Source organism: Cyprinus carpio, chromosome A24 (assembly GCF_018340385.1).
Source record: "Cyprinus carpio isolate SPL01 chromosome A24, ASM1834038v1, whole genome shotgun sequence".
Lineage (NCBI taxonomy): Eukaryota > Metazoa > Chordata > Actinopteri > Cypriniformes > Cyprinidae > Cyprinus > Cyprinus carpio.
The window spans coordinates 17,910,116-17,932,851 of record NC_056595.1 but is presented as its reverse complement, the minus strand read 5'-3'; the positions used below and the strand labels follow the sequence as shown (position 1 = coordinate 17,932,851).

General features: G+C 35.2%; 1 protein-coding gene across 2 annotated transcripts in view; it reads left to right on the top strand.

Moving 5' to 3' along the window:
- The window catches only part of LOC109066668 (TRAF2 and NCK-interacting protein kinase-like), a 57,790-nt gene that overhangs the window by 4,414 nt on the left and 30,640 nt on the right, over positions 1–22,736 (top strand). For both annotated transcript variants that reach the window (XM_042714499.1, XM_042714498.1), the window contains exons 2-4: positions 4,819–4,884; positions 17,931–17,987; positions 19,532–19,657. In XM_042714499.1, the coding sequence (XP_042570433.1) occupies positions 4,819–4,884; positions 17,931–17,987; positions 19,532–19,657 (249 nt within the window). The remainder of the gene's footprint in view (positions 1–4,818; positions 4,885–17,930; positions 17,988–19,531; positions 19,658–22,736) is intronic.

Below are 22,736 nucleotides of genomic sequence, written 5' to 3'. Positions count from 1 at the left end.
GGTCTCTTTTGAGCCCGGATCTTTCATTATATAGAAAAAAAGCAGTCTGTTTTATGTTTCATGGAATAAAAGAAAGCAATATGGTTTTGGAAAGACATAAAAGTGAGGAAATGATGAATTGGCTGAACTATTCCTTTATGGCTGGCTTTTCTTACAGCTGGTGATTAATTGTGTGGTGATTTAACAAGAAGTGTAGTCACTAGTGTTGGATTACTGTATTGCCCCGGTCAATGGGTTCCCCTCTCAGGTATATTATTGTTTATCGGGCGTTCTGTTCTTGGCTGTTCAGAGCTGCAATGCACCATGGCATGTCTAAACATGCTCTAACCGCCAATAGTCTTTCAGAATATCCTTTGAAGATGGCTTTCTAATACAAACAGCTCGGTCACATGGCTCTACACTTATAGGGGTTTGTTTACATGCAACTTCTCCATTGCAGAGCTCAAATTAGTTTAGTTCAACTTACAACGAGTGTACTAATACTAAAGATTTTCGGCTCAGGGCTTTGTTCTAGTTTATATTTAATAATCAGTGATTTTTTTTTTTTTTGTGTAGGCCTTTGTTCATACAAATAAAAAAACGCATAAAAATCCATACTGGTTTAATGGCATTTGAAGCCAACTCGGCTGAATAATTGTTATTGTGACAGTAATGGAAGAATTCACATGAAGCATGTAGAACAAAACTACACGCCCTCAGTGCATGAGCCAAGCCCTCATGTCTGCATTTGTGTAGAGTTTGTTTCCTCGTAATATTCTGTTGGTTAAACTGGGAATTCTTAGACAGTGTAATTCATGTAGGGCTATATCACACATTGGAGTTTAAACACAGAAATAGGGTGCAAATCCTAGTAAATTCCTATTCATTTTATCCATAGAGAAATTAATTTTTTTTTAAATAACACTTAAACATTTTGAGATGGACCTACTATGAATTTCAATGTTACTAAATGATGTAAGCTCTCATAGAAGCAGTATAATATCATTTTTGCATTCTATCTGTGATAAGTAATAATTTTTTATAATATTTTAGGAGTTTTAACTGTATTTTTGATCAAATAAATGCAGACTTTTGTAATAAAACAAACAAACATATTTTTACCTATTGACTAAATGATCAAAATTGCTGATTCTTTCAAAATCATTAAAATATGACCTATTTCGTTTTATATTAAACTAATAAAGAATTTATATTATAAAACTTCAAATATATTGTCTTTTTAAAATATAATTTTTATTTTATTCAGTTATATTATTAACAGTACAAATTGTCCCTTTCTCATATTTTCAGTTGTTTTTTTTTTTGTTTTTTTTGTGAATCATCAGCAATGTTGTGAATCATCTCAAAGCTGTCTGGTTTGGTTCAGAGCTTAGCTTATTGAGAATTAAAAAAAAAAAATCCCTATAGAGAAAATAAAAGAAAAAAATGCAGAGGTTGCTTCATTTGCACTGATGTGGACTGCTGGTGTACTCAGTCAATGTAAGCCTGATGCCTGAGGTGTCTTTTCATGAGAAATGTGAACTTGCTTGAAGAACAGTCTGACTCATTGTTATTTTCCTGTAACAGTTAAAGCAGCAGAAGTAATGGTGTATCATTTAAAACTGCTGAATGCCTGGAGAAACATGCACCACTTTAAGCATCTTCTAATATCTTTACATTCGTACGCAGAATGTGGTGGTCTCATTTTGGTCAGGTCAGCTGTTTTTCCCCTCGCCTGTTCATCTGTAGGAATGTGTTTTGGAGACAAAACATTCTGTTGGAGAGGGCAAACGTCTCAAAGCATTCCTGAAATAGATGTTAAGCATGGCTTTATAGACCCTTCCTTTCTCCAGTGTGTTTCTCTGTAAAGAACTGTACGTTTTCACAGTCTTATTTCAGGAACAAAGTGTCATGCAGGTTCAGGCACATGCACGAGTTATGTAAGATAGCTACGTTGAGTGTTAAAAAAAAAAAGAAATTCACAGGAAGATGATGTTCCTGCAGGTACGGTGACGGTGCAGGTGTGTAATTTTGGGAAGCTCATGTTCCGTCGGGTCTCAGAGCAGCAGAGAGATTGATGGGGTTTCCACTCACAACCGGCAGCAGTTACGTTGAGAGTAAGGTCTCTGTCCGAACACAGAGGTGCTGTGCTGACCTGTTTCTTCCCACACTGACTCTGTGACTGGGTGTTAAAAGCCACGCTTGGTTTTAAAGAATCTATGTTGACCATAACTGACTCCGTGTCATTCCACTTTAATTTACTGTAAATTCATGTTTGTTTCCAGCTGTTCCGAGGCAGCATACTTCCTTCTGGCTTCAATTTATAATGTACCTGTCAGTTTGTTTATTTTGATTGAGTCTGCAAATATAAGAGAAGAAATAATTCTGAAAAGTACTTTAGGGGGTGTCATTATATTAAATATTGTTACTGGAAAACAATATAAATACTAAATGTGAAAATAATTTTTGTAGCATATCCAAAGGTAATTAAATAGTACTTCATATACACTACTGTTCAAATGTTTGGGGTTGGTAATATTTATAATGTTTTTGAAAGACGTCTCTAATGCTTAACAGGGCATCATTTATTTGATCAAAAATACAGTCAAAACAGTAATATTAGGGCCTTTCGCACAGCTTTAGTTCCAGAACTAAATGTACAGTACTAAAGTACAGGGATGATTTTACAGGGACTATTTCCCAGTACCATTTAAAGGGTTTCATTCGCACCGAGAGTGTGTACTAGGAAGTGCCAGTCGACAGTGACGTTATTTGTGCACGGCGTTCAACAACGAAAACAAAGAAGAACAACATTAACAACAGGTGGATGGAGGACGCTGTGATCGGAGCTGTGTTTTTGTTGTTTCTCACGGGTTTTACAATAATGGACATGGAATGTCGCTGTATACGTAAAGCGATTGAAAGAACGGAAAGAAGGACTAAATCTTCAACGACAACTGGCAGTGCTACATTTGCTACAAGTGCCTGCCCTTCAGCGTCCGTCCATCTATCGCTGTTTTCCATACTTGCGAAATAAGTTGACACAATGTTTACAGTATGTTTACACAGTGTTTTAAATCACGGCGGGTGAGGGCGTTTTCGTACGCGTTTGGCCAATCAATGTCTACTTACGTCACGGGTAGTACCAGTTGTGCTGGTTAGTCCCTGCTCTGGAGTAGGAGCTAACTTGGTTCTCGAAAAAGGCGGTCCGGTACTAAAATCACACCCAGTTCCGGCGGTGCGAAAACGCCCAAAAGTGGGTAGTTCCACAATTAGTTCTGGTACTATGAAAAGGTTCCCACGGTGCGAAAGGCCCTATTGTGAAATATCATAACAATTTAGAATAACTGTTTTCTATTTTAAAATGCAATTCATTCCTGTTAATGCAAAGATGAATTGTCAGCATCGTTACTCTAGTCTTTCGGGAATCATTCTAATATGCAGATTTGCCGCTCAGAAAAATTCTTATCAGTGTCAAAACAGTTGTGCTGCTTAAATTTTTGTGGAAACTGTGTTGCATTTTTAAGGATTCTTTCATTAACAGATATTTAAAAAGAGCATTTATTTGATATATAAACCTTTTTTTTACATTGTAAATGTCTTTACTTTCATTTTTATGTAATTAATGCATTCTTGTTAAATAAAGGTATTAATTTGCTTAATAAAATCTTATTGACCCCAGACTTTTAAACAGTGGGGTATACCATGATACTGTATAATTTCTGTATTTATGTACCAAGGTATTTAGAGCATTTACTAGAAAAAGTGACAGTGAATTGAATTTCCCAAAGTATATTGGACCCGCCTCCCTGAGATTCTCATTGGTCAAGACTGTAGGTGCACTTCAAGGCAGGGCCGTCTATAAGGGGTAACAAATAGGCTTTTTCAGTTACACCTTTCTCCAAGGTACCAATTATGGTAGTATCCAAAGCTCATAGTATTACCACTGTATTTTTAGCTATATGCACACTTTGTTCTTTCTGAATATCCCATTCAGTAAATTTATATTCACCTAAATAAACCTGAATCCATCCTTAATGTTCCACCAGCTTCATCCCCTCTTTTCGTTTTAAGCTGTTATGTACGTTTTTGTGAATTCACTGAACCATATTTCATAAATTACCCCTCTGGTGACATGAATGGCAGCTATTGTCAGATTACCATGGCAACATGTCTTGCTTATTGTTCCAGGTGTATTGCATTATTTATTGGCGTGCTTATTTTCATGAGCATCATGCTTGTTGGAGCTGAATTGAACTTGGGTGACAGTTCTGTTAGTTTTTATTCAATGAAAATGACAAGTAAGCGTGATCTGATTTCCGTCTTGTTGGTTTTATATTCCCACCAACACATAATGTGGTTTGCAAGCACTTTTAAATAGAAACGGCACAGTGAGGTAGATATTATTGGTTCTTGTGCTAAAAATATCTTTAATAATTTCAACGTCAGGCATGATTGCAGACATTTCCAATAAGGCAGAATTTTCTGCATAATAACACACTGTTAACTGATTATTGGTATGAAAATACTAAACATTAGTTGCTTTGAGATTAGAAAAAAATTCTGGTAAAATAAAAAAAAAGGAAATGGGACCTAATTTAGTATCAGTGTTTGTCTCAAAATTAATTTTCTTGCTTTGGCTCACTGGATACCCTAATAGGTTTTAATGTTCAGTGTGCAAACAGATTTATCTTTAATTGACACGCTTTGTTAGGTCTAATGACTGCAGTATCAGCATTTATGATGACCTCAGTGTATACAGAATATGTGTGATTCTCCTTGATGTTCAATGACAGGATAATGCAAGCTAATCTCCTCTTCTATTATTTTCCCCCTCAGGACCCTGCAGGCATATTTGAACTGGTGGAGCTTGTGGGAAATGGGACCTACGGACAAGTATATAAGGTAATAATGGTTTATGATAAGTCAAATGTATGATTGGTTAGGTCTATCCAGTTCAGTCTCAGAAACATGTTATCAAATAAATCAAAGTTTTCCTTCTCCTTCCCTGAAAGATCTGCACTTACCTGTTAGTGTCTCAGCAGCTCTTGCGTTATATGTGTGGTATTTTAAGACGTGTCAAGACTCGTGTGTTTTCTTATACTACTTTCCATTTGTCTGATAGATCATTCACCTCCTTCTGTTACCTGCTCAAAAATTAGTGGGTGTGAGTCTGATTTTTCAATTGAAAACATACTTAAGTGCGGTTTTGGACAGGGTGATTTGTTAGTAAGGCTTAGGTTTGCAAACAACACATTTAGGAAAATATCAGGTTTAAGTTGCTGATGGTTTTGTACAGTTTGACATGGTCTTTTTTGGTTTGGCGTTTCTTTGAAGGTGAAGGTGAGAAGACTCTGGTCTTCATTCGCATCATTCAGACCGCTAATTTGGGTATGATTGATGCATGCTGAGAGGAGAATACTATTGATCTTTTTTGTAAATGCAGAGATCACCAATCAAAGTGACAGATTTGACGCTTGGAGACTGAAGCCATGAGCGGTGATGTAGGAGCAGTTGAGCAGTCTGTCAGTCTGAACCGCTGTCATTATGAAATACTTTTAAAAGATAGTTCACCCCAAAAAAATGAAAATACTGTTATTTACTGCCATTTACTCATCCTCATGTCATTCTGAATGTTTCTGTGAGAAACAAAAGGAAATGGTAGAGTATTTATACCTCTCTTTTCTGTACAATGAAAAAAAAAACTAATTAAAATGACAAATAAGCACTGTAAAACTATTCCAGCCAACTTGTATGCTATATTTCAAGTCACAATATCATATATCATAAGTCATATGATAGCTAACAGACAGAAATCCAAGTTCTTTAATTCAAATTATCCCATCTTCTCTACTGCAGCTGTGAAATTTCATTTGCATCTGGATTTATTCAAATGTGGTTTAACATTTTGATGGCTTGTACAAAAACTTTCAGTAGATATTTCACTCTGTACCTCACAGAAAGCAATAATATTTCTTCAGAAGACTTCAAATGTAGTGCGGGGCTTAAAAATGTATTGTATGTTACTGTTCAAAAATTTGTGGTTGATTGAGATTTTTTTTTTAAATGGCTATTTTCTAATTTAATATAATTTGTATTCTTTTGATGGCAAAGCTGAGTTTTCAGCATCATTACTCCAGTCTTCAGGGTCATATGATCTTTCAGAAATCATTCTAATATGATGATTTGGTGCTCTTTTTTTCAGGATTTTTTTTTATCAAAAGGAAGTTCAAAAGAACAGCTTTTAATTTCTTTTTTGTCGATTTTAATCAATTCATCAAATTATTTATTATTATTAATTTATTGAAAAAAAAAAGGGGAAGAAAATCTTACTAACCCCAAACTTTATAGCAGAATATTACACCCGACAACTGTTGTGTTCCACTAAAGTCATACAGGTATGAGATAATATGAAAATGAGTAAATTATGTGAGAGATTTCAATTCTGGATGAACTGACCTTTTAACATTTGACTAAGAAATGTATTGTACATACATACATAATTATTAGACAAATTAAGAAGTGAAAGAGGATGTGGTTGTGATTGTCGCTTTAAAGTCCTCAGAGAAAAGCCGCAGTTTGGAGAAGTTTTTGGGCTTGACATTGAGATCCCTGTGCAGGTGCAGTCAGTATACTGAGAAAACCAGTAGAAGGTGTGATTCTGAGGTGTCACCCACTTGTGAAGGTGTATGGAGGGGTCATATCCTATCAGGTGCTAGATTTCTTTCCCCCTCTTTCTCACATGATAAGAATGTTGTGATAGATTTTATCTTCTTTTTATGGAAAATGAGACAGATGCATCACAGCAAAAGAGTAACTCTTCTAATCAAACGGGCACCCTTCGTGTATAGTTAGCATGTGTTAATGAGAGTGAAATAGAAACGGCGTGAAGAAGGGAGAAAGATGAAAAATCATGTGCGACAGTGGAATTTGATAATTTGTCAGATGAATCGGTGCATAACTGTACTGTCACTTCTTATTATTGACTTGTCATTTCTTATCACTGACTTGTGTGCTCATACCATTACCAAGAATTCCTCAGTACATAACCATGTTTTCTGAGTGCAGTCTCTGAGTTGTTATAGAATGGTGTTCTTCAGCTTGTTTTGTGACATGTATGTTAGCTTAAATTCCATTTATATAATATTGTACTCATAAACACTGATACTTTTAGCTGACAGAGCTGGGTAGTAACTGATTTCATGTAATCTGGATTACATAATCAGATTCCAAAAAAATCAAGTACTCATAATTAGAGTATATTACATTTTTAAATACTCGTAATCAGACTACAGTTACTTTTTTATTGTTAATGTTTTTATTATTAAAATAAATTCACACATTAGCAACAAATTATTCGGGATTTATTGATTTTCCCCAATTCTTTTTAGTCTTTGAAAATTTCCATTCTAAAATGCTTACATGACATGCAGGTAAACAAATAAATTGTTTCATTATAAAGAAATTTATTTATATTGATAGAAATTAAAAAAAAATAACAACTATAAATGTTTAGTTGACATTACAAACATTTTCGACAATAAAAAAATATTTGATCTTATATGACCTGATGTAAGAGCCTGCAATAATGCGATTTGACCAGTATGGCGCTGTAGCGTAAGACTATAATTCAGCTTTCAACTGGATTAAATTCAAGAGAAGACACACTGTGTGCAGCCGAACTAGATGCTTCTGAGAGCAGAGTTTAGATGAATATATAAATATGTGTTGCATGTATGGGTGCATGATAAATATGGCCGATAATTAATGCGCATCTCGTCAGTAAAACCGGTTATATAATCAGCGGTAAATTTCATCAGGTGTGTGATTTCACATAGAGCAGCTGTTACTACACAGCCCTATGTTAACTGACAAGTGCGCAAATCCACACTGATAATGAACGTGGATTTGCGCAGCTTGTCAGTTAACAACGGCTTTGTGTAGTAACAGCTGCTCTATGTGAAATCACGCACCTGATGAAATTTACTGCTGATTAGATAACTGGCATTACTGACGAGATGCGCATTAATTATCAGCCGATATTTATCGTGCACCCCTAGTTGCATGCTTTACTGTCAATAACGGACAATAAATGACAGGGGTGAGAAAACAGCAGTTAAGAAAGCATCTGATCATAGCGATGTGGATAAGTTTGCACCAGCTCTGCAAACAGCACTCCAGTCACGTCACGTTTATTTATATAACGCTTTATACAATAGATTGATTTTAAGCACACAGCTTTACAGTATTAAACATGGAGAAAAAAAAGAACACAGTGTTGCTTTCAGTTAGTATTACAATTTAATTTTCTGCTATAAAGCAGCTGTTCCATGTGGAGCTAACTAATGATCTGATAATGAATATTTTTATTACTGAATGCAAAAATAAGTAAATAAATTACAAAGAAATAAAAATCATTACATTAAAGTGATAGTTTGCTTTGCATAGATTAAAGCTAGATCGGGGCTGTTTTGATTACAAAATAATTTATCCAAAAATAAAATGTCTTAGCACTTTATTTTATTTCCTTTCCATTAGGGCTTTCCATCACAATTTTTTGATCAATTTTGCGATTTCGATTTTAATCACGATTTTGACACACACACAGACATGCTTTACAGTCATAAATGCATTCAGTATAAATTTGAAACATAATTCCAAAAAAAAAAAAAAAAAAAAAAAAAATGAGAGCTTTACCAAAAGTTGTAACATGCCTCTAAAAACAGACATAAGTCAAAATAATCACTAAGTAAAGATGTCAAACAAAATGTTGAGACATATGGTAAAAAAATAAAATAAAATAAAACCTGTGTCCAGGGCTTTTTTATTTTTTTGCCATGCATTCTTCATAGAGCTCATTGTAGCGTTGCCTCAGGTGCTGAAATATATTTACTGCCTTAGGTTCACACGTACTCCGTCTGCAGTGTCAATACAGTATGTGTATCCGGTGCAGAAGCAGCAGCGAGAGCGCGAAATTGTAAAACAAAAAAACATTAAACGATTAATCGTTGTAATAAATAACCTACTGATTCATTGGTGAAATAATCGACGATAAGTCGATTAATCATTGTAATAATCGTTAGATTATTAATCGATTATCAAAATAATCATTGGTTGCAGCCCTAAATTAGTCTGATTACATTACTTAAAATGTGTAATGTTATGGATTACGTTACTAACTACAATTTTTGTCATGTAATTTGGATTCAGTAACAGACTACAAATTTTAAGCAATCTACCCTGCTCTGTTTGCTGATAAAGGGATTTTAAATGTCTAATTTTTTCTCCTGGATTCAAAAATATTGATTACTCATCCTGCACTACACAGATTTTTGTCCAATCAGATGCTCTTTTGAATGAGTGTCCTTCCCACAATTCCAACTGCCTTCTACCAACAAGTAAAGCCTATTGGCTATATAAAAGGCAGAGGAGTCTTTCTGCTTAATTTTTTATTTTTTAATTTGTAAAGGATAAAGAAAAGAAAAGAAGAAAAAAACAAAAGGAGGAGGAAACAAAACAAAGAAAAACAATTGTCTACTCCGTAACAGTCCAGAAAGAAAATTAGTGGTGCTTTCTTAGACTGAAGAAAAAAAAATCTTTGCTGTACAAACAATTTTCATTCATTAATTCCAATGAAACGAGAAGTGACAGTGACGCATTGAATTAAATGTGAATTTTGAAGTAGAAAAAACTGAAATAGTGTTATTTACAACTTCAGAAAGTAATTTTTACAGTGTACACAATATGCTGCCATGATGTTAAAGTTTTCTGAGATGTTTTTAGAGTCTTGCTAGGTGGTTGATAGGGTCTTCTGGATGGTCACTTTACGGTTTCTATAGGGTTCTGTGTGGTTCCTTGGTCATTGATACTGTATAGTTGCAAGGGTGTTTCTGTGTGGTTGCTAGGGTCTACTGAGCATTAGTCCAGCACTCATTTAATGCAAGTATTTCATTGCTTATCTTTTAATTGCAAGTCAGATCGCTTAGCAAAGTAATAGTGCACCTCTAACAAGCCAAACCATTTGAAGTATAATTTAGGGCAGCAACAAATGATTATTTTGATAATCGATTAATCTAGCATAGATTAATTATAATGATTAATTGATTAATCATCTATTTTTGTAACGGATCAATTATTAGACATTTATTCATTATTCAGCTTCTGCAGTTAGTTAAAATATTTATACATATTCTAACAAATAAATTTGAAAGGCATATTAAGTAACTACAATTATACAATTAATTTATACAAATAAATATATTTGGTGAACAAAATGAGATGACAGAGAAACTCTCTTATTCACCGTTTAATTAGCTATATGAAAAAGTAACTGAGTGGCACATCATTCTGCCTAACATCTGTTTTTGTAAATCATATTTATAAGAAACAAAATAAAGGTAAGTGATAGGATGTTTTATTTTTGGACAAACTATTTTATTCACAATGTAATCTCTCTTAAAATACCTTATAGGGTTATGCTAATCAAAACAGTCCTGAGCTAGATCAAACCAAACTAAAACTTACACTTACTAAAACAAATATTTATTTTTATCATTCGATAGCTCCACACTGGAGAGCTGAACCGGATGAGTTACTCACTGAAGTTTAACACTTAGCAATAGAATGAGCAATTGTGAGCAATAGTAATAGTCATGATTTCCTTGGCAAACATATTTATCAGACATTCCCTCTGTCCTGCCTCTTGGTTACCACGGTTTGGATAAACAGGTAGCAGTTGGCAACATTTAGTTTTTATTCTACATTGTAAAGGTAAATTTCTGTGTCTGTTGGTGAGCACAGTCTGTGGTGTTTGTGCATCGGATTTGCGTGGGCTAATCAGTCCAAATATATGTATAAAAATGAATATAAAACACACTTGCTCATTTACGTGTAGGAGTTTTTCAAAAGCGCCAGCTCTTGACATCCTTCAGAATTCTGATATCATTTAAAACAGCAGGCATTCATTTAATATCTTATGAAAGCTGAGCAGTTTTTGAAACAAACAAGACATTTCGTCGATGGCATTCTGATGGCTTTGGTGAAGCTGCATTCAGGTCACAATCAGCCATGATTGACTGAATTAGTGTGAACGAAATAATAGAGGCAAGGAAATTATGAATCATGGTTTTTATGTATTGATGAATAGTTTTTCTGTTGACACCCATGACTTTTTTTCCTGACTTTTGGTATGAGATTGCATGCAGACTTTGATTTGAATTGCTTCATTATACGAGTTCTTTCATGTATAATTCCCTTTTATTTGTTTTCTTGTTAATGTGAAATCATTAGTCATTATTTATCTATGAATGTTGTGGGCTAAGTGGAATGTATCTTTTGTATTCGTCTGTTATCTATTCAGTTAACTAGTGGATTCGTAATGTCATTTCAGATAATTGTTTTGCTTTGTTTGTCTCAGAGAATGAACATTGATTATTGATGACGCATTTCTTTCATTTTTATTCCTTTAAGGCACTGATTATAAAAGAATCCTGAAAAAAAAACAATGTATCAGAGTTTCCACAAAATTATTAAGCAGCACAAATGTTTTCAACATTGATGAAAATAAGAAATGTTTCTTGAGCATCAAATTAGCATGAACGGTATTAAAATGATTTCTGAATGATCGTGTCAGCTTTGCCATCACAGGAATAAAATACATTTTTAACACATTTTAAATTGTAGTAATATTTGACGCCATTATTGTTTTTACTGTATTTTGATCAAATATATGCAGCCTCGGACTTCTTTTTGCAATAAAAAAAAAAACCAACCCAACCGTATCGACTTAATGTCAATAAACAAAGCAGATTTTGCAATAAATAAACAATGCATCCCACTATTTACTTATTAAAAAATTTTACATATTTATAGTTAATTCTTAAATACAGCATTCCTAAAAAAATGACAGCCAAACTAAAAATATATCCTATTCCTAAAATAAGAAATATCCCAATATATCCCCTTGCTTACAGTATTGCAGTGTATCGCAATATATCGTATTCCAAGACTCTATCGTGAAACGTATCGTATTGCCAGATTCTTGCCGATACACAGCCCTAGTCTGGAGCATCTTAGATGAATTGTGGGTAGTTTTTTTAATAGTAAGTTGTGTAAAAGATCAAATGTGCTGGTCCGTAGCAAAACCTTTTTTGTTTTGGACTCCGTCTTGTTAAAAAGATGTCTTCTGCTTCACTCTTTAGGGCTGTAGCAGCGTGACTCCGCAACTCTTCTGGAGTTTCCAGAGCTCATCTTAACATGGTGCTTTTTGTACTGTAATTTTGTTCCTGAAAAAAGCGCCTCACGTTCACATTACTCAGCCTCCGGATCTGTCTATTTGAGTCAGCAAAGAAAGAGAGATGATTGCTGAATGATCTTATTCATATTGAACTCTCGGACTCCTGCTTTGCTTCAAGCCAGTTTAATTAGTCCAAGCCGAGCTTCATTGGAGAAGCACTAATAAAAGCAATTAAGACAAACATTAAGGATATTCATAATTTAAATATGCACTAAAAGAAACAAATCACAAAAAGATCCATAACAGTCATTTAGAAAATATAATTGGTGAACTTTCATTTCATGCCGACTTCAAGGAAATTCAGGAGTTTGATTTGCTCTGAGTCCCTGCAGAAAATCCCACACAGCCCTCATCTTGGGAGATCCAGAAAGCCATTAAAAATATGTCCTTTATTAGAAGAAATAGGTTCTGGGTCAGGATGTGCTGCGTTGGGGCCGCTCTTCTCCCACTCACATGACACTGCTTTTGAGAGAAATCTGCTATGAAGGAGAAAGATAGTAATGTAGGCACTTTTATCAAAGCTTGTGAGTTTTCTTTTCAGGCTCTTTTTAAGATTTTAGGAAAGCATCACTATGATGACAAACCCCTAAAATTACGTTTTAAAGGGATATTTCACAAAAAAAGTAAAGTTGGCATTTACTCGCCCAAACCAGCCTGACTTTTTGTAGAACACAAAAGGAGGCTTTTGAAGCATGTTCACGCTGCTGGAAACGCATCATCAATTTTGGTTAATATGACAGGTGTATTATTTCATGATTTTTGCTTCACAGTCATAGTCATTGTATTCACTTATAATGCAGCTTTGACATTCTGCTAAATATCTCCTTTTGTTTTGCATGGAATAAACTGACAGAATTTTCCTTTTCTGCGAATTGGAATTCTGTCATGTAACTTCCTGTACTTGAATTATACCTGAGAAAGATTATGTGGCTTGTTAGGTGTGTGAGGTGACAAGTTTATCTTTTTCTTTTTTGATTGTTTTTAGCAGCAGTGTTTTAGGTTTTAGGTCCATCTCCTTTAAAGCACCATCACTACAGCCACACACATTCAGACAGACATATTTGGCCTTTGAGCGTTGCATTTTTGAGACTGCATGTCAAGTTAAAAATAGTTCAGGTTTTAAGTATGACTCAAGACCCCAGCATTCTGTTAGATTTTGTTGAACACTGTTTCAGGCTGAAATACTATACAACGTTTGCCCAGATTTTTGCCCCGATTTACAGTCTGTACGAGTTTGCACTGGTTGCCAAAGGTCAGAACCAGTCTGCAGATTTGAATTGAGAAAATCATGTAGGCTAGATTTTTTTTTTTTAGCTTCAGACTTACAATTCCATTCAGTCGGAGGATATCATACACACTCAGAAAAAAGGTACAGTGTCAGTGGTTTGATGCCTTTTCAGAAGGTAAAAATATATACTATTTAGGTACTAATATGTGCACTTGAGCTACTAATATGTACCTTTAAGGTACTAATATGCACTCGTTAGGAGTAAATAAGGTACAAAGGTGTACCTTTTTATTTTTCTGAGAGTGTACATATTTGATATTTTGAGCTGATTTTAATTTGTTCTGCATCTCCTACCAATGAGACGCATATTTCTGAGTGAATTTATGTTTGTAACAACTTGAAAGTCAAGTAGTTTGTCATCCAGGGTTGTTAAAACCATAAATAAACCAAAAACTTTTTTTTTTTGTTACTTGAAATAAAATAAACTGCATTTGATTGTAAGTTACTTATAAGAAAAATCTTATTTCACTTTTATTTCAGCTAGTTGTAAGTTAGTTTAACTTACTAAAATAACTACAACTAAAACAAATACATACATAATTAAAAAAAAAAATACACACAAAAAAAAAAACAAAATAAAAAAAGACACAAAAACAAAATAACCAATCCAATGTCGTACAAAAAACACATTAACTACCCTCAGTCCTCAGTCGTTCAGGCAACCCATTAACTTCGTTTTGCACATCCCTAATTCAAAACACCTTAGCAACGACATGCCAACTCCCTGGAAACCACCCACAACACCCTAGCACTGTACCAACAAATGTTTTACAATAAAGCACCCAGAAACCTAAGTCCACATTATTAGTGAAGGCTTTGTATGTTCTTCTCACCCATACATGATGAGATATTTACGGTTAAATAAGGAAGCTTCCACAATGAGGTTCTAAATAAAACACCAACTTCCTGCATTCCATAAGTGACTGCAGGGCATGTGGTCTTTTGAAGGCTGTTCGCTGAATGGAAGATGAGTGAAGAGATTCTGGCCCCTCCAAAGCTCTCTCAGAGACTGAGCTGAGAGGGTCACCCTAGGTCACATGTCTCAGGAACAAGAGGAGCTGTCTGTAGAAGAGTGTGAAAATCACAAACCTCCTCCGCCTACCAGGCTTGTTGCTAGGCTACAGAGGAGGAAGTGGTGTGTTGTGCACTTTTTTTTCACATCGGCACCCTGTGTCTACCGTTAAGCGGTACAAACATACACCAGGCTCGCAGAGACAAATGACTTCCTGATCCTGATTGTACAATAACAACTGTTCCGTTTTCATGACTTCTACAAAGACATTTATATATGTCTGTCATCACCGTTGTTTGGTTTCCCTACCCTCCAGCAGATACTGTCTCATTTTTCACAACTGGAGAGCCAATAGCAGCCGCGATGATGAAACCACACAGCAATGTCTTTCTCGCAGCATTTTGCGGCTACAGTTACAATGCATTACTACTGCAAGCCCTCCGATAGCCATTTACAGTCATTTCAGATATAATGGGAACAGACCGCCGTATGCATTTCAGCTGCCAGTCTAGATTAGAAAGGTTCTGTGACTGCATAGTGTGCTTATCTGTTTGGTGAAGAGGATGAATATGACAAAGCTTTGTTGAAATCATGTAATGTTGAAATCGTGAAATGGTTTTGTTCAGTACCATATTTTCTATTTTTGCAGTATACTGTATGCGTACCAGACCAATTACAGTATGCATATGTTTTCTGTGTGAAACACCTAGATTACCCAGTGCAGATGTGCAGTATACAGCAGAGTGAACTTTATGGGATACTGTATCCCATGATGCATAGCACTCAACTTGATCATTCATTTCCATTTTTAATATCTCTTTCTTTATTCGCTTCTTTAATTTTAATAAGGGTCTCACCAGAATTTTTTTTTTGAAATTTTTATCATATGCATATTTAAAAAAATATATTTTATTTTATTTTATTTTATTTTAGAAATCTCAACCATTGTTTGCAATCTCTTGCCATGAGAATAGCATCAGCTTCTGACGTGGTATTAAAATCTCATCTACCTTCTTAAGTAAAATTTACTTGACTAGACAGTCAAAATTTAAGACATTTTTACATTAAAATTCGATCATCTTCACTGTTTAAATGTGTTATATATATATATATAAAAACTGCAGTTATCATTTTAATAATAATTAGTTATTTTGATAAATACAGCTAAGTTAAACATGAAATGACAGTTTGAAACACTTTCTGTTGAATTTTGCTTACTGTTTTGCATATTGTTTCTAAAAATATTGCACAGTGTTTGGGATATATGTACAGTATGTTAATTTTCCATTCTGAGTATAGTATAGTATATTTATCAGTAATACTGCACAGTCTGCACTTTTACGTCTTGCTTTTTTCATGGCTTATGGCAATTGGGGACAGTTTTCTCTTGTACAGTACGTCAATGCACAGTTAATCAGTTAATCTCTGTCAGGATGCCAGATGGTTTTTCCAGTTAACAGTCTGCCCTGTGAATCTCCTCATCAGGAGAGACGTGGAGCTGTAGGGCACAAATCCATCATGCATGCACCCGTTCACCACGTTCACACATCTGATTCACTAATATGCCACCAGAATACTTTATTACGATTTCTTGGATGTATTATTATGATGATTTGCTCATTTGTTCTGTCTGATGTATTCAAATTAGCCAAAATTTTTGTCCAGTCAGCATGTTTTTCCAGTTCAAGCACCAAACTACCAAGCCATATCAAGTTACCGAAAGCGACCACTCATAACACCCTTGTGAATTCACTTAGACCACTTTAGAAACTGCATATCAACCACCTAAAGCACATAGCACGGCAAGAACCACTGACAGATTCTCCAAAATAATATAAAAATTAATGTGGATTTTTATTTATGGCTGATGCCAGTTTCTTTGGTTTCTCAAACAAGATTTATGAGGAAACTGCAGGGTGTTTGTGAGTTGATGATGAATAGCTAATAATAAGCTAAATCGAATGTAACATTAAAATAAACAAATTAGTCAAAATAAAGCTGAAATTCACGGGTACAGCTCATAATGCCTTGTTTGCATTTGGAAACAATGTGTGCTCTGTTCACTTTTTTTTTCTTTCTTTCACGTTTGCACAATTTCCTAAATTTTTGTGGACAGAAGTTTACAGCTTTTCATTTTTATTAAATTATTTAAATATTAACTTAAAATCTTGGGGTGCTTTAAGTAAATATTTTATGTCCAAAGGATTTAACTGCCAAAAAAGGTTTGGGAACCTCTGTCTTTGAGCAGGATGGCTGATATAAAGCAGGTATAAATTATATTTAAAGATAGGAAATAAAACATGATGCTATAAATTAATATTTAATAATATGATGATGAAGTTTCGCTTCCAACACTTATCAGATGATGCCAATAATAAAGACAAACATTGGCATTTTGGTTGATATAGCCTGTTTGGTTGACCACTAGTAAAAATTTGTTATTAGGTGCTCAAAATAGTTATTAGATGCTCAAAATGGGATCAAATGATGTGAGCCCTATTTTGAACTTCCTCTGTGTTTAATAAAATGTTAAGGTCCCAACTCAGTGATTTTCTCATTGACAATGTTGATTTTATATAGCCATGTGGTCTGTCTGGGTTTCTCCACTCGTTAATACTTTCCAGTAGCGGTTGAAGTTGTTAATGAGCACTGGTGGGACTTGTATGCCGCTCTTTCCTCATGTCCTCCTCTCTTTCCCACCTTTTTCGCTCTTCCCCTTTTTCTCTCACCGAAACATCTCCTCTGGTTAGAATCAAAACGGTGGGAGCGTGTTGGGTGAGGAGATGAAGTGTGCATAATTCATTCTGAAGAGCACACACTGGGTGATTCTGCCGTTCAGATGAACGCACTTCTGCTCCGATCTGCTGCCGTGCAGATGATCTGCGTCCGCAGTGTCTGTTTCGCTCGTATCTGGTTCTGAAATAAAATTGAGCTCGAGGGAAGTGAGGAGCTTGACAGGTAAACAGGAGGGAATTGGGGGAGACCCAGGACAGTGATTTCCATTTCCACATTCCTTTGGTTGCATAACGCTTTTGGAGATTCGTCCAACCCAAACAGAGTTGTCATCTGGTGGCACTGTAACACACACACATTCACAAACACGAAATGGTACAGCCAAGAACCTGAGATGATTCACACAGGTTTTTGGATCTGTTTCAATCATTCTAGGATGTATGTGTGTGTGTGTGTGTGTTTTTCTATGCTGTTACGTAATGGTGCCGCATGCCAGGGAGGCTTGCGTCCACCTGTTCTTCTGCTACAGATACATCTCATGACCACATGTTCAATAATGCTAGTATGATGTTTGTATGATACTCATGAATGATATTTCTTCGCTCTTATCTTTCTCTCTTCAGGGACGTCATGTCAAGACTGGCCAGCTTGCTGCAATCAAGGTCATGGATGTCACAGGGGTAAGTTTCTCTCCATGTCGGTTTCACTTTTACACATTCACTCTTCACTTTTTGCCTGATGTTATTTAAACGCAAACAATGTAAATGTAATTTGAGGCAAACAGTACCAAGTGCAATACAACAAGACGAAGCTAACATGACATTTAAAAGATAACAGTAATATTGAGGTAATGCTTCTCCAGTGTCTCAAGTTTCTCCAGTAATTAAATTTTGTTTACAACCAGAGGTTGCGCAATGTTTTGGCGTCTTGAAACTCATTGGGTTTTTTTTTTGTGAGTGACGTTCCAAGATGGGCGACGTGCCGATGTGTCTGGAGTGCTCAAATGTGCATTTACCTATACATGGCTATGGGTACTGGGTACCAGGGGTGTAACCTCCATATTCATTGAAAGACCACCATAAAGACACGCATCACTCCCTCAATATTCAGATTATTAGTCAACTGTTATGGGATTTCCATATCTGATTCCTGGACAATGCATTAAGCAAATAATATTTTAAAATATGTTATTAACGTTATTATTAATAGAAAAAATATTAACATATTAATGATAATAATATACTAATGTTAAAAATCATGGGGTCATTAAATTTTTTTAATGTTTTTGGAAGTATCTTATGCTCACCAAGGCTGCATTTATTTGATAAAAATACATTTAAAAAGTTAATTGCAATTTTAAATTAGTTTTCTATTTTAATGCATTTTAAAAAGTTTGATGCAAAGCTGAATTTTCAGCATCATTCCTCCAGTCCTCAGTGTCACATGATCCTTCAGAAATTATTCTGATATGCTGATATGGAGATCAAGATACATTTCTTACTATTTCAGGTTTGTTTCATGTATAGAAAGACATTTATAAGAAATAACTAATTTTAGATGTCTTCAGGTTTACTTTTGCATCCTTGCTGAATAAAAATTAGAATTTCTTTAAAATAAAAAAAAAATCCTCCTGTACCCAAATTTATTGAATGTTAAATTAAAATATTATATAATATATTAATTTTTTTCATTTAACTAAAAAAAATCTACATAACCCATTTAAATGTAAATGTGACATTAAAATATCCTAATATTCTGATTTTGTTAAAATCCCTTTCAGTATAAAATCACAATATTATGCATGCCATAACAGTTTGTAATTTGGTTCTCCTCCACTGGGGCTGTCAAACCCTTGCTTTGTTTCTTTGATTGTTCTGACCAGCTTGACATAGCAACACTCTCAACCAATAGCTTTAGTTTGGGGTGGGGCAATCTGTTTGGCCTGACCAGTAACAGATGGATGAAGTGTTTCTAATGAAACCTGTTTGAAAACAACAATTTTCCCCCCAATTTTTTGTTGCTGGTGGCACAGAAATTACACACTCAACTTGGAAAAATAACAATGACATAATTTACTAAGTAATATAAATGACGTACTTCACTGTTAATTATGTGCAGTAGTAAGTCATACTGTAGAATAGTTTCCTGACAATGACTCACTCACAGACCAAGAAACATGGTATTTTCCTGCTCAGTCTCAAGTGTTGTCTGTTTTATTTGACAGGATGAGGAGGAGGAGATTAAAGCTGAGATCAACATGCTGAAAAAATACTCCCACCATCGAAACATCGCCACTTACTATGGTGCCTTCGTCAAGAAGAACCCACCTGGCGTGGATGACCAGCTCTGGGTCAGTCTTCATTAGCTGCTTGCAGAAAGTATCAGGGGTATTTTAGTGTGCGAATGTTTCATTGTTAGTGTGTGTAGTACAATACACTATTAGGGAGCTAAAAGTAGTGATGTTTCTTAATTAACTACTTTTTCAATCGTATGCTAGTAGTTTAGCTGTTTTCAGAACCATGTAGCTTTTTTCAATTAGAGGTAGTGTAGCATGTCAACATTTTGCTATGTATTATTATTATTTTTTTTTTTTTCATGTTATATCTCAAACACAGATTTGTCGGCACGTGAAACATAAGTTTGACTGTAGCATAACATAATTTGCTGTCTGTTATACTTTAATAATCTAAGGTCTTCCTGGTATTTAATGATAAAAATGTTAACACTTTGCACACTTGGCTTGGTGTCTTCATCTGTATTTGAATGCAAACTGCCAGGCTAATTTCCTCTGTGGTGAGCTTTGCTGCTGTCTTTGCCCAGTAACATAAAGATAAGTGATACTCTGAAGACATTTACTTGCAGTGGAGCATGTGGTCAGCACCACCACCCTCCATTGGGTCTCTTTGTAAAGAAGGATTTGCCAACTCAGCAGTTGTGACTTTAGAGAGTCCCAGCGGCCGAACATATTTAGACCCATCTGAGGGCCAGCTCAAGAGAGCATATAAAACCACTCGGTGTTTCAGAGAAACAATCATATTATGCTCATAAATTACATTTATTGACTTTTATTGTGCCCCTGGGGCTCCTAATGAGAATAGGGCTCTTATTATGAGTGTCTTGAGAAAAAAGGTAAAACCAAAGAAGTAAAAACACAACTTAGAGGTTTTGAGGTTTGCATGTCACTGGCCCTTACTAAAGACAAAGGTAGGGCTGGGGGGGGGCGGTATTGTTATCTGGAGACTATCTGGAGACTTTTCTCTGGAAACAACTATGAAATTCCCTCTTTTTTTAAACAAGAACTTTTCTTTGTAACCTTCTATCTTGTCATTTTAACTTCCTCAAAACTTTCAAAGTGGGAATATAAAGTTGTCATTCACAGATCTAGTTTCAGCTGAAAAGTGTGAATTTGCATGTATGTGTGAGTCTCGAATGTTGCATCTAATTAAAATACAGGTTCTGCCACTTTAAAAATATAAGCTGCTGGAGCTAAAAAAAAAAAAAAAATAGAACATTTGTAGATATATGGATATTTCATTTTTAATTTAAAATGTTAATTTTTTTATACTGATTTTGCTCCAAATAAGTTTTTTTATGCTTACCATGGCATTCTAATGTGCTATCTTCATTAACAATAAATGCAGCCCTGATGAGCATAAGAATTAGGGATGTCAAATTTCGATTATTTCCATGATCGATCGTCGTTTAAATTAACGATCAATTAATCGATTAATCGTTAACCATAATGCTGCAAAATGTGTCTATTGCATCCACGCAGTCACCGACATGACAGGATGTGCAAAAGCCACACACACACACACGCTTCTCACTTGAATTAAAGGGGTTTTAGTCTGAATAAAATGCTAGTAGCAGAACTGTAAAATGAATAGATGTGATTATGATCATTTGATAAAATGAAGAGAGCGCGCCATACGTTTGAGGTCATTTTACTTTGTTGACTGTTTCCCTGCACGGAGACCGCTGAACGCACCTCTTTAAATGGTTTTGTGGTGCTCGTTGTTGTATTTTAAAACACAATTGCAATGTTTTCAACTGACATTATGGTATTTAAAATGAAATTATCCCAAACGTAAGTGGCGCGCGTGTGTCTGTGCTGCACATTAAGTGAACTGCTTACATCGGCGCTGCTGCACCAAAACACTGCTGCTCACATTAATTTGATCCTGCTGGACTCTGTCCTAGAAAATGTCAGATTTTTAATTTTTGCGTTCCGTTAGGCCTATTTGTTTTTAAAAATCCGGCATACAGTGCATCAGATCGTGACAGAGCATGCGTGCAGACAAGGACAAGCGAGCGCGGCTTTGGCTAGATTTATTTGGAGGTTATTGCTCATGTCTCTTTCGGCAGAAATCGAAATGTTTCCATATTCGCAATGTATTTGAATGTTAAACTATTATTTATAATGTAAACTAGGCTTGTACTTTACACGCATTCGCATAGGCTATAGACGGAAAAGATGATCCTCTTATGAGCAAAAACGTCCTTGGCATAACAGCAGAGTGAGCCGGTATACTACGGTCTATTTAAACTGACCAGTGTAACCTTTTATATGTTTAGTTGACTATTTTATTTTGATAATGAACAGACTGCGATGTAAGTTTGAATCGCTAGAATATAAGTGTGCAGCAGGCTCCGGCGCGATCGAAACAGCTGAGACATGAAAAAAAAAAAAAAAAAAAAACATTTTCCGCAAAAGTGTTTCCTTTCATTTGTGCGCACACACAATAAAAACAGGTTTGCGCTCTTGTAAAATAAAGCAAACAAACAGAATGCGTTGTCATCCTTTTTCTTTTCTTTCAGTGAACTTATGCAGCGCAGCCACACTTCTGTTTTAAATCCGTTAGCCTATCTTAATTATTTAAGTCAGATATATTTCGCATATTTAAAAAACAAAAAACAATTATGAAAACAAATTGTTATTTTTATGTTGGACCTATTACTTAGGCTAGATAGGCTATACATTTTCCTTAAAGCATCCCATTTTGTCCCAGGGCTTGAGAACCCTTACCCTATACTGTAGGTCCATGCAGAAACTTGCGAACGATGCTCGGTGTCACCGTTTAGTGACATCACTGAATGCTCCAGGAAAACGTATTGTGTCGGTCACAGCGCCTATTAATCGCTGTTTTGAATCCAGCAATTATTTATTTACAAATTATAAGCTCTGGTTATGACAAGTGTGGTATAAAAGCTTTGTTTATTAGAGGAATAATAGGAAATGTTAGATCGCGAGCATGCCTCTGGATGCCGTTCGAGCCCATAGCCTTTATTTACGCGGCTTTGTTCTGGTTTGCCGGGTGTTTAAGAATTTCCACAAATTCAATAACATATAGGCATTGTTTCTTTTCCTAAATCTTCACAGTCTAACCCTCTGTTCGCAGGTTTAATTTTTTTATATTTGACTTTTAATA